General features: G+C 49.4%; 1 protein-coding gene across 4 annotated transcripts in view; it reads right to left on the bottom strand.

Moving 5' to 3' along the window:
• ccdc18 (coiled-coil domain containing 18) overlaps window positions 1-20,579 on the bottom strand; it is a 182,276-nt gene that overhangs the window by 85,697 nt on the left and 76,000 nt on the right. For all 4 annotated transcript variants that reach the window (XM_038793852.1, XM_038793853.1, XM_038793850.1 and 1 more), the window contains 3 exons: window positions 17,891-18,001; window positions 16,138-16,269; window positions 11,470-11,604 (listed from right to left, as the gene is read on the bottom strand). In XM_038793852.1, coding sequence (XP_038649780.1) covers window positions 11,470-11,604; window positions 16,138-16,269; window positions 17,891-18,001 — 378 coding nt within the window. The remainder of the gene's footprint in view (window positions 1-11,469; window positions 11,605-16,137; window positions 16,270-17,890; window positions 18,002-20,579) is intronic.

The raw sequence follows: 20,579 nt of genomic DNA, 5'->3' as shown, positions 1-20,579 counted from the left end.
ACTTTACAAATCTGCTAAGAACAAGAGTTTGACTCAGATAAGAAATAAGAAAAATAACCAAGTATTGGAAAGTTCACATAAACATTCTTTTCACAGTAACTTCATTTGAAGCCTACTTGTGACAATAAGTGATTTACATTTCATTTCATTTAGTTCTGCTGCAAATGAAAATTGCCTTTTCAACTTTTGACCATTATATGAAATGGGGCTGGTTTAGCTCACTGGGCTAAATCGCTGGCTGTTAAAGCAGACCAAGCAGGCCAGCAGCACGGTTCGATTCCCGTACCAGCCTCCCCGAACAGGCGCCGGAATGTGGCGACTAGGGGCTTTTCACAGTAACTTCATTGAAGCCTACTCGTGACAATAAGCGATTTTCATTTTTTCAACAGAAACATTAATAGCTCGTGCTCTGATTTTCAAGCTGTGAATAGATCAATTCACATATCTATATACTTCTGAGCATAGTCATAAATTGGCTAGTCGCCTCCTCAGCTGAATTAGCTATCAACAAATTCTCCTTCGACATGGCTGCTGCGACATGCAACACAGGCATAATGATTTGGAAATGATCTGTGATTATTAGAGGTCTGTAATTTGAACTTTTCAAGTAAGTAGGTGCCATTGCTGCTTTACAATTATATGAGACAGTTGTAGGTTTAGTTATGCTAAATCAATGGAAATGATTCCCAGATCTTTGTGTCGGCCACAAACTTAAATAGGTATTAAGACAATGGAGGGGAATCAAAAATTACGAAGAGAACTTGATGCAGAAGGTAGGCGACAGACTTTGCATCTGCATTTACCAAGGAAGAAATTGTGACTGAAATCATAGTGAAAGAAATGGTCGTTGATGTAGAATCTGAAGGGCGACACTCTTGAGACGCACAGGAGGATACAACGAGAGATTTATTAAGATACACTAAACTCCCATGCCCCGAAGGGTCCCCCTCCTTGACATGCACCCAGGCTGGAGTTTTAATAATGTGGAGCCTTCCTGGTTAAGGGGGAAGCTCCTCCCCAATTACCGGGAGAGTTCATACTCGTTATGAGTTAATGAGAAACTGCCCAGGCAATAGAATGTCCTCTGGCTGATCCGTGGGACCCGTTATCCGTTTTGCCTGGTGTCAGCTTTCCGGCGTTGAAAGGGCTGACTCAGTATACTTGCGGTGCTTCCGTACCGAGCATCGAGGCTGGACCGGTGAGGTGGAGAGGGTGAGGGTATCGGCGTGGGGGTCGATGGAGCTGGATCTGCTTCTTCCTACAGCTGGACGTCCAACCCAGAGCTCAAGTCGGGATCCGAAAAGACGGCATCGGCAGCTCAACCTCCTGGCCTCGACAGTCGGATCCCACTCGCGGTGGATCCCGCTCGCAGCCACAAATACCTTGGACTCTGCACTAGTAAAAGCGGGCACCATTGTCGGAGACCAGTACCTCCGGGATACCATGTGTGCTGAAGGTGTAGTGCAGGTGGTCTACAGTCGCCCTTGCAGTTGTTGCCTGCATCCTGTGGACGTCGAACCACTGAGTGTGCGTCTACAATGACCAGGAACATTGAACCCTGAAAAGGACTGGCAAAGTCTATGCAAAGACACTACCATGGTCGTCCGGCCAGTCCCATGGATGTAAAGGCGCCGCTGGTGGAGCCTTAACATAGAACTTACAGTGCAGAAGGAGGCCATTCGACCCATCGAGTCTGCACCAACCCACTTAAGGCCTCACTTCCACCCTATCCCCAGAACCCAATAACCCCTCCTAACCGGTTTTGATCATTAAGGCCAATCCACCTAACCTGCACAGCTTTGGACTGTGGGAGGAAACCGGAGCACCCGGAGGAAACCCACGCAGACACGGGGAGAATGTGCAGACTCCACACAGAAAGTGACCCAGCAGTGAATCGAACCTGGGACCCTGGCGCTGTGAAGCCACAGGTGCTAATCACATGTGCTACCATGCTGCCCTTCTGGTGCTCCTGGCATGGTCGACATCGTGGGCCAGATTCTCAATATCCGTGTCGATGCCCGGCCACCAGACATAACAGCAGGTAAGCATCTTCACCTTCGACACCCCCGGGTGTCCGTTATGGAGTTCCTGTAGTAGGGTGGCTCACCTGCGTTCTGGGACGACCACCCAGGTCCCCCAAGGGAGAATGCCATCCTCCATGCTGAGCTGCAGAACTTTGGAGGTGTAGGCCTTCAAATCATTAGGTAGCGCCCTGTGCTGGGCCCCGTACCTCACCATGTGACAGACCAGGACAGGTCTGTCTGGGTCTAACTCTTTATTTGGGCAGCCGTCACCGGCAATGAGTCCATAATGTAGAGCACAGCCACCACCTCCTCTGCAGAGGGGACATCTGTGGCCTTGTGGAGTGGGGAGGCGAGTTATCTGCGTGTGGGATCTTCGCGCTGGGGCGATGTTCGAAGTTGTACTCATATGCCCCTGGCAATAGGGCCCAATGCTGGAACCTGGCGGACGCGGTCGGGAAAATTGCTCGGTCTTCTTTGAATAGACCCAATAACGGTTTATGGTCAGTGTAGACCGTGAAAATGACCGTGAAAATGGAACTTACGGACTCCAAAGACGACTGCCAACCCTTCCTATTCGATTGCATGAGATGCAAATGCGAATAGTTGCTCTCATCGATCGGCCATGGATGGACAGCGCCCACCCCATAAGGGGACAGATCACATGTTAACAGCAGCAGCTTGGTGGGGTCGAAGTGTGTTCGTCGTTTTGAGGACAACAGCTGCCATTTTGCCGTGTCAAATGCCCGCTGTTGAGACGGTGTCCAGTCTCATGGTTGACCCTTCTTTAGCAGAGGTGAAGGGGAATTTTGGGGGGGGGAGGTGTTGTTGCAGGTTCGGGTTGAATTTCTTACAATGATTCACTAATCCGAGGAAAAAGTGTAGTTCTGTCTGTCTGCCAGGGATGGTGGCCTGTTTCATTGCCGCAGCTTGTCCTCTTGGTACCCCAAATAAGTGATGTCACAGGCATGAAAAACATTTTTCCCGCTGGAGGCGAACGTCCGCCTGTTCTAAACACCAGAGGACGTTAGCTAAATTCACCAGATGTTCCTAGTCAGACACTCAAGTGATGAGGACATCATCCAAGTAGACAGCCACCTTGAGAAACCCTGGGTAACCCCCGCAGGATGCTCTCCATCACAGCTGGAAAATAGCACTTGCGGACAAGAGCCCAAACTGCAACTGGGCATGTTCGTATAAACCACTGTGAGTGCTCAAGGTGATGAACTGGCGGGGGTCCGGGTCCAGTGTTAACTGTAGATATGCATCAGTCATGTCCAGTTTTGTGAATGTTCGTCTTCCGCTCAGCTTTGCACAGAGGTGTGCATCATGGAGTGAGTGATCACACAGATGCAGCTCCTGCCTAATGTTACAGAAAAGAGCTCTTTTTTAAGCAACACGGGTTGGAATTTCGATGAAAAGGTGTAGGTGAATGTTCGAGGAGTACTTTCCCCCAGGAATGGTATGTTTCTTGGTTATCAGACCCTCAGAAACAGTGCAAGATTTGTCTGAAGCAGCAGCAGACAAAAGCCTCTGCAAGCATGCAAGCGGGGGAAGGGCCAGCTTAGAGGTCTCAAGCTGACTTGAGGGCCTTTATGAAAGCTGAATTCTAGCAGCAGAGGGAAGAACTGTGAAAAGATCTCACCAAGGCCATTGAAGAAGCGGAGACGGACTTCCGGTGGCGGTGATGCGGAGCTAAGACGCACGTTCAGTGGCTCCCACTATTTTCGGACTTTGGGGCTCTTTTAAGGGCTCGTAGTGGTGCTGTTTGAACTTTTCCCCGTGTGGGAACACTCCTTCTCAGATTCTCCACCGGTGGATGGCCTGGACTAGGAGTGGAGCGGTCAGAAAATCGTCTTTGGAGACTTCCAGTTGCGGCTATGCGGAGCTAAGCCGAACCGCAGCTCCCGCTACTTAAGGACTTTTGGGCCGATTTGAGGGCCCCAAACAGCGCTGTCTCGACGAATCCCGGTGGGGGAAGGTGTCTAGAGGAGCAGTCCCCATAATTTATGGTGCTCACCTGGAGTGGGGCAAAGGAAAAAGCTGCAGCAGCTCCCCAAGAAAAGCGGGGGAAGAAGGACAAAATGGAGGCCGGCGGAACACCCGAGGACTGGTGGAAGTGGGCGCAGGAGCAGCAGGCCTCTCTTCTGCGCTGTTTTGCGGAGCTGAAGGCTGAGTTTCTGGACTCCCTGAATGAGACTACCAACAAGCTGCTTGGGGCCCAGGCGGCCCAGGAGGTGTCCATTCGGGAGTTGCAGCAGCAGGCCGCTGAGCGGGAGGAGGAGGCCGTGGTCCTCGTGGGGAAAGTGGAGTTGCACGAGGCACTTCACAAAAAGTGGCAAGGCCGCTTGGAGGAGCTGGACGTTCGCACGAGGCGAAAGAATTTGAGGATCCTGGGCCTGGCGGAGGGGCTGGAGGGGTCGGATCTCCCGTCGTACGTGACCACGATGTTGAGGTCGTTGATGGGAGCGGGGTCCTTCCATTTGCCCCTGGAGCTTGAGGGAGCTCACAGAGTGCTGGCCAGGAGGCCTAAGGCAAATGAACCCCCGCGGGCGGTGCTGGTGCGGTTCCATCGATTTAGTGACCGGGAGTTTGTGCTGCGCTGGGCCAAGAAAGAGAGGAGCAGCAAGTGGGAGAATTCGGTAGTGCGAATCTACCAGGACTGGAGTGCGGAGGTGGCAAAGCGGCGGGCCGGGTTCAACCGGACGAAGGCGGTGCTGCATGCCAAGCAGGTCAGATTTGGAATGCTGCAGCCTGCGCGTCTGTGGGTGACATATAAGGACCGGCACCACTACTTCGAGTCCCCGGAGGAGGCGTGGGCCTTTGTACAGGCGGAGAAGCTGGACTCGAACTAGGGTCTGGGGACACACTATGGCCGTTGCTGTTTTCGCTGTTGTTGTTCTTCAATTTTGACACGTGTTTTTTTTATGCTGGTTTTCTTTTTGCTCTGTTTCCGGGTGGGTTTGTCTGTTGGGTATGGGTGTGGGGTATGTGGGGAACGTTGGGGGTATGTGCTTCATATGTTCTCTTCTGTACGGGGCTGGGGGTTGGGGTGAAACTGGATTTTCAGGAGCTGCGTCAGAAGGGTGGGGTGTGGCAGTGTGAAAGCGCGGGCTTTCCTCTGGTTGTCCGCGCTGCGGGGCGGGGGGAGCGGAGCTGGAGGTGGGGGCGTGGCCTCTACTGGTTTTCTTTCCCACGCTGAAGCGGTGCCAAGGAGGTGTGGCAAGAGGAGGATGACCCCATGCCGGGAGGAGATGGGTTTTGGCAGGAGCTACCGGGTCAGCAGAAGTCAGCTGACTCACGGAAGTACCATGGAGGGTGCGTCGCGGCTAGGAGGGGTCCTAGCCTGGGGGGGGGGGATACCGGGTTGCTGCTGGAATGGCCAGGAAGGAGCTGGTGTGGGCCGGGGGGGGGTAGAGGAGAGGCGTTATCGCCATGGGGAACGGGTCAGGCGGGGCGAGCTGGCCTGGGGCGAGCAGTCGATAAGCTATGGCTAGCCGGCGGGGGAGAGGGGCAGGTTGCCCTCTGATCCCGCTGATTACCTGGAACGTGAGGGGGTTGAATGGGTCGGTTAAGAGAACTAGGGTATTTTCTCATCTGAAGGGGCTGAAGGCGGACGTGGCTATGCTCCAGGAGACCCACTTGAAGGTGGCGGACCAGGTTCGTCTGAGGAAGGGGTGGATGGGGCAGGTTTTTCACTCAGGATTGGACGCGAAGAACCGGGGGGTGGCGATTCTGGTGGGGAAGAGGGTGGCGTTCGAGGCGGCTGAGGTGGTGTCGGACAAGGAGGGCAGATATATTATGGTGAAGGGTAGGCTGCAGGGAGAGAAGGTGGTGCTGGTTAATGTTTATGCCCCGAATTGGGATGATGCCGGCTTCATGAGGCGCTTGTTGGGCCGCATTCCGGACCTGGAGGCAGGGGGGCTGATCATGGGGGGAGACTTTAACACAGTGCTGGATCCCCCACTGGACCGGTTCAGTTCAAGGACGGGTAGGAGAGCGGCGGCGGCCAAAGTGCTGAGGGGATACATGGACCAGATGGGAGGGGTGGATCCCTGGAGGTTTGGGAGGCCGAGAGCGCGGGAGTATTCCTTTTTCTCCCATGTCCATAGGGTCTATTCCCGAATAGATTTTTTCATCTTGAGCAGGGGATTGATCCCGAAGGTGCAGGTTGCAGAGTATTCGGCCATAGCAATTTCAGACCATGCTCCGCACTGGGTTGATCTGGAGATGGGGGAGGCGCGGGACCAGGGCCCGCTCTGGCGCCTGGATGTGGGGATGCTGGCTGATGAGGAGGTGTGTAGGAGGGTCCGGGGAAGTATTGAGGGGTATCTGGATACCAACGACACGGGGGAGGTCCGGGTGGGGATGGTCTGGGAGGCTCTGAAAGCAGTGATCCGGGGGGAGCTGATCTCCATCCGGGCCCATAGGGAAAGGAGGGAGAGGAAGGAGAGGGAGAAACTGGTGGGGGAGCTCCTGGATGTGGACAGGAGATACGCGGAGGCACCGGAGGAGGGGTTGCTGGGGGAACGGCGTAGTTTGCAGGCCAAATTTGACTTGTTGACCACCAGAAAGGTGGAGACACAGTGGAGGAGGTCGCAGGCCGCGGTATATGAGTATGGGGAGAAGGCGAGCAGGATGTTGGCGCATCAGCTCCGCAGGCGAGATGCGGCTAGGGAAATTGGTGGAGTGACGGATAGGGGTGGGAATGTAGTGCAGAAGGGGACAGAAGTAAATGGGGTCTTTAGGGACTTCTACGAGGAACAGTACCGGTCGGAACCTCCGATGGGGAGAGGGGGGATGGAGAGCTTCATGAACAGGCTATGGTTCCCAAGGGTTCAAGAGGAGCTGGTAGAGGGGCTGGGGGCGCCAATAGAGTTAGAGGAGCTAGTCAGGGGGATTGGACAAATGCAGTCAGGTAAAGCGCCGGGGCCGGACGGGTTCCCGGTGGAATTTTATACAAAGTATGCGGATCTGGTGGGCCCCCTGTTGGTGCGAGCCTTCAATGAGGCATGGGAGGGGGGGGCTTTGCCCCCGACGATGTCGCGGGCACTGATCTCTCTGATCCTGAAGCGGGATAAGGACCCCTTGCAGTGTGGATCATACAGGCCTATCTCGCTCCTCAATGTTGACGCTAAGTTGCTGGCGAAGATCCTGGCCACCAGGATAGAGGACTGTGTGCCAGCGGTGATACACGAGGATCAGACAGAATTTGTCAAGGGATGGCAGCTCAACACGAATGTGCGGAGACTGCTAAATGTTATTATGATGCCGGCAGTGGAGGGGGAGGCGGAGATAGTGGTGGCGCTGGATGCGGAGAAAGCGTTTGATAGAGTTGAGTGGGGGTACCTGTGGGAGGTGCTGGAGCGGTTCGGATTCGGGGAGGGATTCATCAAATGGGTGAGGCTGCTCTACGCGGCTCCGATGGCAAGTGTAGTTACCAATGGAAGGAGATCGGAGTACTTTAGGGTCTACCGTGGGACCAGGCAGGGGTGCCCCCTGTCCCCCTTGCTCTTTGCACTGGCGATTGAACCTTTGGCTATGGCGTTGAGGGAATCAGGGAGATAGAGGGGTCTGGTGCGGGGTGGGGAGGAACATCGTGTATCGCTGTATGCGGACGACCTGCTGTTGTGTGTGGCGGATCCAGAAGGGGGAATGCCGGGAGTGATTGAGCTGTTAGCGGAAATTTGGGGGCTTCTCGGACTATAAGGTAAAGTTAGGCAAGAGTGAGGTATTTGTAGTACACCCGGGTGATCAGGAGGAGGGAATTGGGAGACTCCCATTTAAGAAGAGTTTCAGATACCTGGGGGTGCAGGTGGCCAGGAGTTGGGGGACTCTCCATAAGCTTAATTTTACCAGGCTGGTGGAGCAGATGGAGGAGGAATTTAAAAGGTGGGACATGGTGCCGCTATCGTTGGCGGGTAGAGTGCAGTCCGTCAAAATGACAGTTCTCCCGAGGTTCTTGTTCCTTTTTCAGTGTTTGCCCATCTTTATCCCTAGGGCCTTTTTTAGAAGGGTGACTAGCAGCATCATGAGCTTTGTTTGGGCGCATGGGACCCCGAGGGTGAAGAAGGTCTTCTTGGAGCGGGGTAGAGATGGGGGGGGCTGGCGTTACCCAATCTCTCGGGGTATTATTGGGCGGCCAATGTGTCGATGGTGTGCAAGTGGGTAATGGAGGGGGAGGGGGCAGCATGGAAACGGATGGAGAGGGCGTCCTGTGGAGATAGAAGCCTGGGGGCCCTGGTAACGGTGCCGTGGCCGCTCCCTCCTACGAGGTATACCACGAGTCCGGTGGTGGCGGCTACCCTCAAGATTTGGGGGCAGTGGAGGCGACATAGGGGAGAAGTGGGGGGCTCGATGGAGGCTCCGTTAAGGGGGAACCATAGGTTCGTCCCGGGGAACTGATGGGGGATTTCAGGGTTGGCACAGAGCGGGCATCAGACAGCTGAGGGTCCTGTTTATTGATGGGAGGTTTGCGAGCCTGGGGGAGTTGGAGGAGAAATTTGGGCTCCCACGGGGAACATGTTCAGGTATCTGAAGGTAAAGGCATTTGCTAGGTGGCAGGTGGAGGGATTCCCTTCGCTTCCCGCGAGGGGGGTGAGCGACAGGGTGCTTTCAGGCGTCTGGGTCGGAGAGGGGAAGATATCTGATATCTACAAGGTTATGCAGGAGGCGGAGGAGGCATCAGTAGAGGAGCTGAAAGCTAAGTGGGAGGGGGAACTGGGGGAACAGATCGAAGACGGGACATGGGCTGATGCCCTGGAGAGGGTTAATTCTTCCTCCTCGTGTGCGCGGCTTAGCCTCATCCAATTCAAGGTGCTGCACTGGGCCCACATGACTGGGACGAGGATGAGTAGGTTCTTTGGGGGTGAAGACAGGTGTGTCAAGTGCTCGGGGAGTCCAGCGAACCATGCCCATATGTTCTGGGCATGCCCGGCACTGGAGGAGTTCTGGAAGGGGGTGGCGAGGATGGTGTCGAGGGTTTTGGGATCCAGGGTCAAGCCAGGATGGGGACTCGCGATTTTTGGGGTTGGGGTGGAGCCGGGAGTGCAGGAGGCGAAAGAGGCCGGTGTGCTGGCCTTTGCGTCCCTAGTAGCCCGGCGAAGGATCTTGCTACAATGGAAGGATGAGAGGCCCCCAAGGGTGGAGACCTGGATCAATGACATGGCGGGTTTCATTAAGCTAGAGAAGGTCAAATTCGCCCTGAGAGGGTCGGTACAAGGGTTCTTTAGGCGGTGGCAATCTTTTCTCGACTTTCTGGCTCAACGATAGGGTACGGGGACAGTAGCAGCAGCAACCCAGGGGGGAGGGGGGGGGGAAGGGGGAGGAAAAGGTGGGGGGTGCGGACGATGACTATGTTTGTTTATTTAATTTAAATTTATTTTTAAGTTCTTTTGTTGTTCATTGGGGTTGGGGGGGTGGGGGATGTGATACATGCATCGATACGGTCTGGGGGTGTTACAGTTATTATGGGTTATTTTGGTGCATTTCATTGTTTGTCATTATGTTTTATATTTTCTGTAAAAAATTCCAATAAAAATTATATTTAAAAAAAAAAAGCTTTGCACAGAGGTCCTCGATGCAGGGGACTGAGTATTGGCCCAAAAGGGAAACGCAATTCACCGTCATCTTATAGTCCCTGCAGATGCACTGAACCGTCTGGTTTGATAACCGGCATGACCAGGGCGGCCCAATTGGCAACTGTACAGGGCAGATTATCCCCAAATGTTCAAGCTGGTCCAATTTGGCATTTTTCAAAATTGCTTCTTGAGGGATGAATTAATAAAGCTGCCTCAAACAATAGAATGATTCTATAGGGTAGATATTAAGAAACTACAGAGAAAAATTTTCAAGTGAATGGTAGATATTTAGGACATCAGGAAGACCTTTTTCAGTCAAAAGGTCCCAGAGCCTACGGGCACAGGAAATATCGCCGGCAATGCATGGCACCGAGGCCAACACTACTACGGCGACGACCGCAGTGGAGAATCTGGTGCACGATGTCAGCAGCATTAATGGAGGTGTCTAAGGCGTGGCTCAGTCGGTAACAGCCATGGCTGAGGGCCTCAGCAGAATGCCCAACTCGCTGGAGGACGTGACCCAGTACCAGGCTGACCTTGGATGAGGTGCTGAGGGGCATCACCGGTCTCAGATAAGAAAAGCTGAGCTTGTCCCAGTTGCAGGTGGGCACTGAGGAGCATCGCTGAGGGCGTCAACATGGTGCAGACAACGGGGAGCCGCCAGAGCCAGGTGATTTGGGAGGCAGCCGGGGCTCAATCCAGCTGTCGCTCTGTCCCGAGGTGAACCTTCAGGCCTATGGGCACCAAGTGGGAAGATGGGGCGCAGGGTGGCAACTCGGACCCAACCTATGGACTGGTGACGGCAGCCACTAGCTCCCCAGAGTTCCACCCGTCTGGCGAAGCTGCGTCTCGCAGTCAGCATCCGGAACAGGGCGGCCATCCGACACGCCCTGCCCATGCACATCCGGCTGCAGACATGGAGCCCATCCCCATGGTGATCGAAGATTGGTCACTGTATCTGTGGTGCTGCCTCCTGCAGTATTCTAGCACATTGTCCATGCATCAAGGTGTGATTGGGATGCACGGCAATGAGCCCCACATACGACATGGCCTGCCAACCAAGGGGATAGCTCCGCGGTCAGTGAGTTATGCCGATCGTTGGGCACACCAGCAGGGACTAGAGTTGCCCCTAGGAACACACGGTCCAGGGGTTGGCATGGTGCCCCCCCCAACACCCAGCGGAACCCCCCTGGAGAACCCACGGATGGTCCCCCCCTGTTCAGAGACCCCTGCCACCCAGTTGCCGAAAATGGCTGCTCACCTCCTCAGTTCCCCGAAGCCAGTTCACTTTTTTTTTGAAAGGAGTATTAATTGGGGCCAGCATGACATGTTGGGGAGGCCACTAGATCGTGGGAGGCTGTAGGATATGGGGTGCGCCCATTAATTGTTTCTCGTTTGGGCCTCTCCTGCTATCCCTGGCTTTGTTGCTCTCTCGCGCGAGTGAAACGAGACCAGAGAATCGTGCCCTCGTGCAAGGGAGTTTCCTAATATACAATTTCGAGCATGCAAGATCTGCATGGCCAGCTGTTTTTCTGGTGCTTTAACTTTTTGCTGCTGGATTTGATGATTAAGTTGTCACACTTCAATGCACATGTTGTTTTTCAGCGGGCTTCTCTAAAAGAAATGTTAAAAGGCATAACTAAGAATTTTAACAATACATAACCATGAGAAAAGAAATACTCACTTGAAATAAAAGTAATTTGAGACTCACCGCAATTTAGTTGGTCATAATTCACATCATTATACTTTAAATACTTTCAAACCATTGATATTTGCTAAATCTTTTTATAAAGTTAATATTTGTGCAATCCCCAAAGAATTGAAACGGTTTAAATAAGAACCATTAATATTTTATTTTTAAAGCTTGCCTGTCTGGCTTCCTCGAGTAGCAATTCCAATGATTCAATTTTGCTTTGCTTGACATAGAGCTCTTCCTCAACAGTTGAAATCGTTTGCTTTTGTTTTCTCAACTGTTGCTGTTTTTCTTCCAGTTCAATTTCAAGCTTAACAAAAAAGAAAATAATTGCATTTATAATGTGTCTTCAGACATAGGAGCAGAATTAGGCCACTCGTCCCATCGAGTCTGCTCCTCCATTCAATCACGGCTGATATTTTCTCATCCCCATTCTCCTGCCTTCTCCCCATAACCCCTGATCCCCTTATTAATCAAGAACCTATCTATCTCTGTCTTAAAGACACGCAGTGATTTGGCCTCCACAGCTTTCTTCGGCAAAGAGTTCCACAGATTCACCATCCTCTGGCTGAAGAAATTCCTCCTCAGTCTGAGATTGTGTCCTCTGGTTCTAGTTTTAACTACAAGTGGAAACATCCTCTCCACATCCACTCTATCCAGGCCTCGCAGTATCCTGTAAGTTTCAATACGATCCCCCCTCATCCTTCTAAACGAGTACAGACCCAGAGTTCTCAACCGTTCCTCATACGACAAGCTCTTCATTCCAGGTATCATTCTTGTGAACCTCCTCTGGACCCTTTCCAAGGCCAGCACATCTTTCCTTAGATATAGGGCCCAAAACTGCTCACAATACTCCAAATGGGGTCTGACCAGAGCTTTATACAGCCTCAGATGTTCATCCCTGCACTTGTATTCTAGCCCTCTTGACAGGAATGAAAATATTGCATTTGCCTTCCTAACTGCCAACTGAACCTACACATTAACCTCAAGAGAATCTTGAACGAGGACTCCCAAGTCCCTTTGTGCTTCCGATTTCCTAAGCATTTCCCCATTTAGAAAATAGTATATGCCTCCATTCCTCCTTCACATTTTTCCACATTGTATTCCATCCGTGGACAGCACGGTAGCACAGTGGTTAGCACTGTCGCTTCACAGCGCCAGGGTCCCAGGTTCGATTCTCTGCTTGGGTCACTGACTGTGTGGAGTCTGCACATTCTCCCCATGTCTGCGTGGGTTTCCTCCAGGTGCTCCGGTTTCCTCCCACAAGTCTCGAAAGATGTACGGTTCGGTGAACTGGGCATTCTGAATTCTCCAGCAGTGAACCCGAACAGGCGCTGGTATGTGGCAACTAGGGGCTTTTCACAGTAACCTCATTGCAGTGTTAATGTAAGCCTACTTGTGACAATAAACATTATTATAATAATAATCTGGTAGGCGCTCTAATATAAACCCCAGTGGGTCTGGAGCATCGTGGTGGCTTGCTGCATAGCTCATACCATCGCACAGCTGGAAAAGGAGGAAGAATGAGCTTCACCTGATGAGGATGGTTTCTGAGAAGACCTGGGCATGGAGCCTGAGCCGTCACAGCAGGCTGCCCAAAGTGTGATCCAGGACCGCCGCACATGGGACAACTTCATCACCTCCCGATTTACAAACTAGGGGACCTAGCTCAGCTATCCTACCACCCCCCCCCCTCCCCCTGCTTAAAACGCCTCCCCCACACAAAATCCATCATCCCCAGACGCTTAACCCTTCCTCTCCTTTAGTCCTTCACTCCTCCTTCCCTCGCGCCGCACCACAGGGTGTTGGTGCTATCAGCCATGACTCTTTATAAATGGGCCAAGCTCTGGAGCGCAGCAGCAATGTCCATGTGCACCCGGGACATGTCCGCCTGTGACTGGGCTCTCCTATCCTGCAGCTCAGCCACGGATAGCATAGTGTACCCTAGCCTTGGACGTCCTGACGCATGGCTCTGACATCTTACCTCAGGTCTTCCACCGTGGGTGCCACCCTTCAGTGTTGGCCTAGGTACCACGCATTGTTGGCACCATCTCTTGCCCCTGAAGGCATCTGGACTCCTCCAGCTGTACTTGAAGGTGCTGGAAAGTTTCTGACACCCCTTCCGGTAAATTCTTGCTCTCCTTCTGCATCTGCAACATGATGGGATCATCTTTTCCAGAAGTGCAAAATCTGTCTGGGCGACAGCTGTTCCCTGGGATCGGGCAGCCCTTCGGCCTTCCACTTCCTTCCTCCACCTGATGTGCTGCAGTATTTGTGTGGTGCTCACCAGAGGGTGACCCAGAAGCCTGATATCTAACATTACCTATCGAGGTGATAGTCTCTGCAATGAAGTATGATACAACGAAAGCAGTGGCGAGACACGGGCCGCGATTCTCCAAAACAATCTCTAAGTTAAATTGTGGCAGGTTTTACAGGAAGTTTCTTGCTGGCTTTGCCGGCAAGTTTCCCACCGCTATTCAATGACACTTGTCACTTCTTTAGACCCTGGGGAGGATTTTGCGGCTGCATCTGCCCGGCTACCAGAGACTCTCGTCGGAGGTCAATCGACCTCTCCCATTTTCCGTGTCTGTGTTGTTCTTGCAGTGGGTGGGGCGGAAGAATCTAGCCCTTACAATTTTATTTAGCATTTGTGAGCGGAGATTCGGCCATCATCATTTTGAAAGGGTCTGATCTCCAAGTGAGCTTGTGGGTGTCCCCCCCCCCCCCCCCCCCCCCCCCCGGGCATTGTCACCCCTAACATACATGAACACTACCTCACACCCCCCAAGTGAGGACACCTCAATCTGGGGTCCCCGAGGCCCCCCTTCAGGTCCCCGCAAGCCCCCTTACACAGCAACCCCTCCTTCCAGGACCCCCACCTGTCACCGCAAGCCTCCCAGTGGCCCCTTCGTACCTGCCCTGCACATCCCCACCCTTCAAACCCCCCCGGGCCCTGACCCTTAGCAGTGCCACCCGGGCACCCTTTGCACTGGCATCATGGACACAGCCAGTGCTCGGCGGTGCCATCGGGCACCTTGGCAGTGCCCACGTTCTAGGGGGAGGGCCAGGGGGCTGATCCTGACCACCCAAGGGTTTCCAATATTCACATTTTTGTGGACCACCACTGATCGGCACCTGGCTGCACTCAGTCGGAGAATTGAGGGAGATTGGTGGATCCCAGGTAGGGATACCTTAAAGTAGATTTATGACCTACTTCTGCGCGCGTCATTTGGTCACGCATCTTTTGGGCGGAGTTCCGAATCCGACGCCTTGCGGGACTTGGGTGAATCCGGGGATTTCCCGACGGTGTGGGGCTGCCCACAATGGGAAACTCCATTCGCCAGCTGCCGAAACGGAGAATCCCGCCGCTGGCGGGGGTACGCCGCGCCAGAAAACCGGTGTGATGGGAAGGAGAATCCCGCCACATGGGGTGAGATCTTGGAAAGGACTTGTCTGTGGGAGAGGGATGACTCAGTTGCTATAGGGACATCTGCGTTGCATTGGACTCATTTGTTTGGCGCATGTTGAATTCCATTGCAACTACTTCCCTCTTGGTGAAGCTGACAGCACTCACACCCTCTGCGTTCTCATTCCAGGCCTTGCTCAGTATGGCAGGTTTGAGTCTCGGCCCCACCCTGGGGAAAGAGGGTATCCCTCCTCTCTTCAACAGCGTCCAATTTCCGATTGCAGGAACCTTGGAGTCTTTTAGCTGCCATCTTCATGCCTGGAATGACAGTCTGTGCTGAGTGGAATACTTAAAAGCTGCTCCAACTGGTCAGACTCTTAAGGTGATCCCCGACCCCAGCAAATCAGACATCAGAGGGGGTTGCAAATCGGGCGGGCTTCACATGGTCTGCGTGCTGACCCATTTGCATGACATAATTTCTCCTGGCCGATGCTCCTAGTGGCAACGTGCATTTCCTGCAATTGTACACCGGCAGTGGCACTTAGTCTTCAGAACAGAGAAATAATCCAGTGCATAATCTTTGTCCAAATCCACATTTGACATGGCAATAGTTTTTAGAAATATTTTTGCAATCAGACATACAGAAAAAAAGAGTAACGATTCAAGAAAGAGAGAGTGTGCAGTTAAAGACTGTAAATGAGTATCAGCCACAGCTCCTTTGAAATTAAGAAAATAAATCATGGCCTGCAACTATAAAACAAAGGCATCATTGTTCTCCCGACAACTCCTAGTGGGCATTTTAAGAGCAGCATTCTTTCAATGAGTACAGCCTCAGTTCTATACTGCTCATTCTAAAAACAAGAACAGTTTATTTTTAAAACTTCCACATATCAAAATTAGATAACTCAGGATTCTTAAAATGTCCAACTATGCTAGCCATAATCATCTATATATACCTTTTAAGTAATTACAGTAAAATCTTGAGGCATAGGTGGTGCTGGTCAATCAAAATGCCAGTTAATGGGTGATTATATCACTGCGGTCCCAAGACAAGTTGCTGCTCTGCCTTTGAAAGGCTGAGGGGAAGAAGCTGAACCATCAAAGCCCCACCAAATCACTGCAACTGACACCATGATTTTCAGACTGGCTTTAATAAAAAATTAAATCAAGGCGTCAGTTTCACTGACTGTTGCTCCAAGCGGTATAATCTTTGTTCAGGCACAATAATCAAAACTGATTGAATAAATTAATAATTTCAGTGTAAAGCCTAAGAACAACCTCTACACATTTACAATATATAATTACGATTAGTTTTTTAAAAAGCATTATCTGGAAACCGAAAGTAACTACCTTTTAAAGTGCTGTCAGAACTTTAGGTTACTAGAAAGGTTTGGCTGGTAGAGTGTGAGATAACACAAAGTTAGAATGTAAGCTTACCATTTCAATCTGTTTCTCGAGCTCATGACACTGTTCAGTTTGAATCTTCTTGATGTGTTCACGTGCAACAATATTTTCCTGATGTTGCTCCTCGATAAATTTTTCCAATTTGGTAATTTCTTTATTTTTGTCCTAGTATTTTAAGAGAAACAGCAGTTAAAATTTTCAACCTTATAATAATCTTTATTGTCACAAGTAGGCTTACATTACACTGTTTGTAGGGCATAAGGCCTACAGACCTAGCATAGCACTGGCACTAAAATTCATATACTACATTACTCATTTATGTGATAGGTAGAATGCATTTTTGGCTTAATGGCAGCATTCTGTTAGTGGTGAATACCACTTGTGTTGCTACTGCATAATAGTAGCCTGAAACAGCTAGCATCATCTGCTGTTCAAATTTGAAATATCTTGCCCATTCAGAATAATCGGAGGTAGATTGTGTACTTTACATGGCCAATAATGGCATCTTAGGCCTGTTAATGAGCAGATGTGATTCTGCGATTGGATAACATTTGCTAAATAATCCTCAATGTGCTAAGAATTATGTTTTGACAATCAATTGAAGATGGTTAGTCGGGCTTGCAGTGTGGCACAAATATTTGTGTGTATTGGAAGCTACACATATTAATACACAGGGTCCTGTTCTTTGGGGACAGAAAAAAAACATGTATACACCCAAACAAAACAAGTGACTGCCATTTGCTGGTTCATTTCTCAGGCAATGCCTTGATAATTCAAGCTGACTGGTTTAAATTTAATTTATCAGTCGCCATCAACTGGTGTATTCTCCATGCAGTGCCTCTACCAATCTAAGTCCATTTGCCAACCAATCAGCACTGTCTTCTCTTACTGTATAAATGTTTTGATTGCCCTTGCATTGTGTTCTTGTGAATGTCCCGATGAATGCTTGACAAAAAAATTATTTTTTTAGCAATATTCAAGTACTGTACTACCAAGAAACTACTGATAATTACAGTATTTATGTAGTTAATCCAGCTGATGGTGAGTGTATCCTCCACCGAAGGATGTTACTAGCAGGGGACTCAACAATACTCAAACTGAAAACCAGTAAGCAGATTATCGTAAGTGCTGCTTGATAGCACTACTGACAACTCCTTTCATCATTTTGCTAATGGCTGGGATGGGCTTTTAATTGGTTCAGGTTGGATTAGATTTTCCTACTTTTGAGAACAGAACATTTTCCACATATTCTAAGCAGGAAATGTACTTTTGACATTTTACAAGAAAATACAAAGCTTGAAATTTAAATCTGACAGCTTGACTTCTTTTAATAGGATTACATATATGATATGAAAACATGATTTAAGTGGCTTCCAAAAATTAAACAGACTCCTTCATTTGGCTTACAGATCTGATAATTATTGGTTTCTCCAAGGTCCATATGAAATATAGTACTTTCAAGTCACAACAACAAAATGCGAATGGCTCTCAATTCAATGTTTAAATATTGGAATTGCTGAAAATGTATTTTTTGGATTACAGCAAAACATGGTTAAAACTCAAAAATGTATGGGCTTATCAAGCAAAACTATCATTTCATTAAGTATGGATTATGGCCAAGATATTGTCATTTTACAAATCAGGTTTCACAGAACTTTTTCTGAAATTTAAAAAATGTTGCCACATCTTACATAGGAATTAGTCATCATCTGTTGTTGAAAAAATATTTTAAAATCCATGTCAGCAATACTCATAATTTGTCATTTAATTATTATCTCAATTTTACCACAATGTCCTGTTCATGTTCAATTGCTTTTACTGCGTTGGTTGTGCAAGCAATGGTTTTCTCCTCCAACTGTTTCTCCGCTGTGGAAAGTTGCGATTTTGTTTTCCTTAGCTGCCAAACAGATGGATATGGGTATATTAAAGTATTCTGAGTATTATGATATTTATCATAGGATATGAATACAATAGCTAGATAAATTACCTGGAAAACAAATTTGGTTAATTTAAGTTTGTTGCTTTACTTAGGCACACCTTCCTTTTACTGACTGAAACCCATTCCCTGTCATTGTGGTGTGCTCCATGTGCCTATCCAATAACCGCTTGAAAGTTCCTAAAGTGTCCGACTCCACTATCACAGCAGGCAGTCTATTCCAAGAACCTACCTCGGACATCCCTCCTATATCTCCCACCCTGAACTTTATAGTTATGCCCCCTTGTACCAGCTACATCCACCCGAGGAAATAGTCTCTGAACTTCCACTCTATCTATCCCCCTCATCATTTTATACACCTCTATTAAGTCGCCTCACATCCTCCTCCGCTCCAAAGAGAAAAGCCCTAGCTCCCTCTATCTTTCCTCATAAGGCCTACCCTCCAATCCAGGCAGCATCCTGGTAAATCTCCTTTGCACCCTTTCCAATGCTTCCACATCCTTCCTATAGTGAGGTGACCAGAACTGCACACAATATTCCAAGTGTGGTCTCACCAGGGTCATGTACAGTTGCAGCATAACCTCACGGCTCTTAAACTCAAGCCCCTGTTAATAAATGCTAACACACTATTGGCCTTCTTCACTGCTCTATCCACTTGAGTGGCAACCATCAGAGATCTGTGGACATGAACCCCAAGATCTCGGTGTTCCTCCACATTCCTCAGAACCCTGCCGTTGACCCTGTAATCCGCATTCAAATTTGTCCTACCAAAATGAATCACCTCGCACTTATCAGGGTTAAACTCCAACTGCCATTTTTCGGCCCAGCTCTGCATCCTATCTATGTCTCTTTGCAGCCGACAACAGCCCTCCACCTCATCCACTACTCCACCAATCTTGGTGTTATCAGCAAATTTACTGACCCACCCTTCAGCCCCCACCTCCAAGTCATTGATAAAAATACCAAATAGCGGAGGACTCAGCACTGATCCCTGTAGTACTCCGCTGGTAACTGGCCTCCAGCCTGAAAATTTTCCATCCACCACCACTCTCTGTCTTCTTTGCGATAGCCAGTTACTTATCCAATTGGCCAAATTTCCCTCTATCCCACACCTACTTACTTTCTTCATGAGCTGACCATGGGGAACCTTATCAAACGCCTTACCAAAGCCCATGTATGCAACATCAACTGCTCTACCTTCCTCTACACACTTAGTTACCTCCTCAAAGAATTCAATCAAATTTGTGAGGCAAGATTTACCCTTCACGAATCCGTGTTGACTAACCCGGATTAAGCTGCATCTTTCCAAATGGTCATAAATCCTATCCTTCAGGACCTTTTCCATTAACTTACCGACCACTGAAGTAAGACTAACCGGCCTATAATTACGAGGGTCATTCCTATTCCCTTTCTTGAACAGAGGAACAACATTCGCCACTCTCCAGTCCTCTGGCACTATCCCCGTGGACAGTGAGGACCCAAAGATCAAAGCCAAAGGCTCTGAAATCTCATCCCTGGCCTCCCAAAGAATCCTCGGATATATCCTATCCAGCCCAGGGGACTTGTCGACCCTAACATTGCTTTTGAACCAATGTCACATTTTTGGCAAGACCAAAAATTCACATGCTGCTGCACACAATTATCAGAACCTTGTTTTATGTGGTTGGAAAATTGTATATTCCAGAATTTCCAATATACATGCACAATGGGCGAGGTTCCTAACGAGGGAGCATAAAATCAAAACAATTGTCATTTTATAATCAGATGCAGGGAAAAAATCTTCACAGGAGCCTCAATATGTAATTTATTCACACAACTATATTTTAGCTTGGTAACCAAATTTAATTGCATGCAGATTGTGGGCATCAATTGGGATTCCCTTATGCTCCTATAAAAAGCAAGAGACTGAAACTGTACAGTGGCTCGGGTTAGCGATATGTGTTTGTAATGTGTATTTCTGTAAAGAAATGCTTCTTAAAAAAAGATCAGCTCCAATTCTTCCCTTTACCACATCTTTTTTTGGACTATATACTTTCTCTTTTAAAGGAACATTACATTTTTAACATCATGTCAAGGATTGCAAACTAACCAGCTTGGTCCCTTATTAAAAGGCATTCAAGTCCAGAGATAATGAAGCATTTAGTCACCTGTTTGTTACTGAAGCATCAGGCTTTGTTTATGGATAACTTAACATTTGTACAGTTGTAAAAATAATCATTATTTGCCAAACTTTTGTGAGGATCCAAAAATAATTAAGTTTCACACCAAGTACTTCCAAAATTTCTTAGTGCTACTTAATAAAATTAACAAAATTTTGCGACAGAAAAAAATACACAACTGAGGAAATCAGACATCAGGAGCGGGAGCTGAGTGAGACAAGCGGGGATAGAGTGGTGGCAGGGAAAGTCCACGACTCAGAGCGAGAGCTGAACAGTAGGAAAAAATAAAGGTAGATGAGAGTGATGGCCCAGATCCAAGGAAAAGAAAAATCAAAATTGTGAAATCATCAGAAAGCAGGTAAGCAATTGGTTAATGGGTA

This window comes from Scyliorhinus canicula, chromosome 4 (genome assembly GCF_902713615.1).
Source record: "Scyliorhinus canicula chromosome 4, sScyCan1.1, whole genome shotgun sequence".
NCBI lineage: Eukaryota > Metazoa > Chordata > Chondrichthyes > Carcharhiniformes > Scyliorhinidae > Scyliorhinus > Scyliorhinus canicula.
Note: the sequence above shows the minus strand (reverse complement) of the source record. Positions and strands in the feature narration are given on the sequence as shown.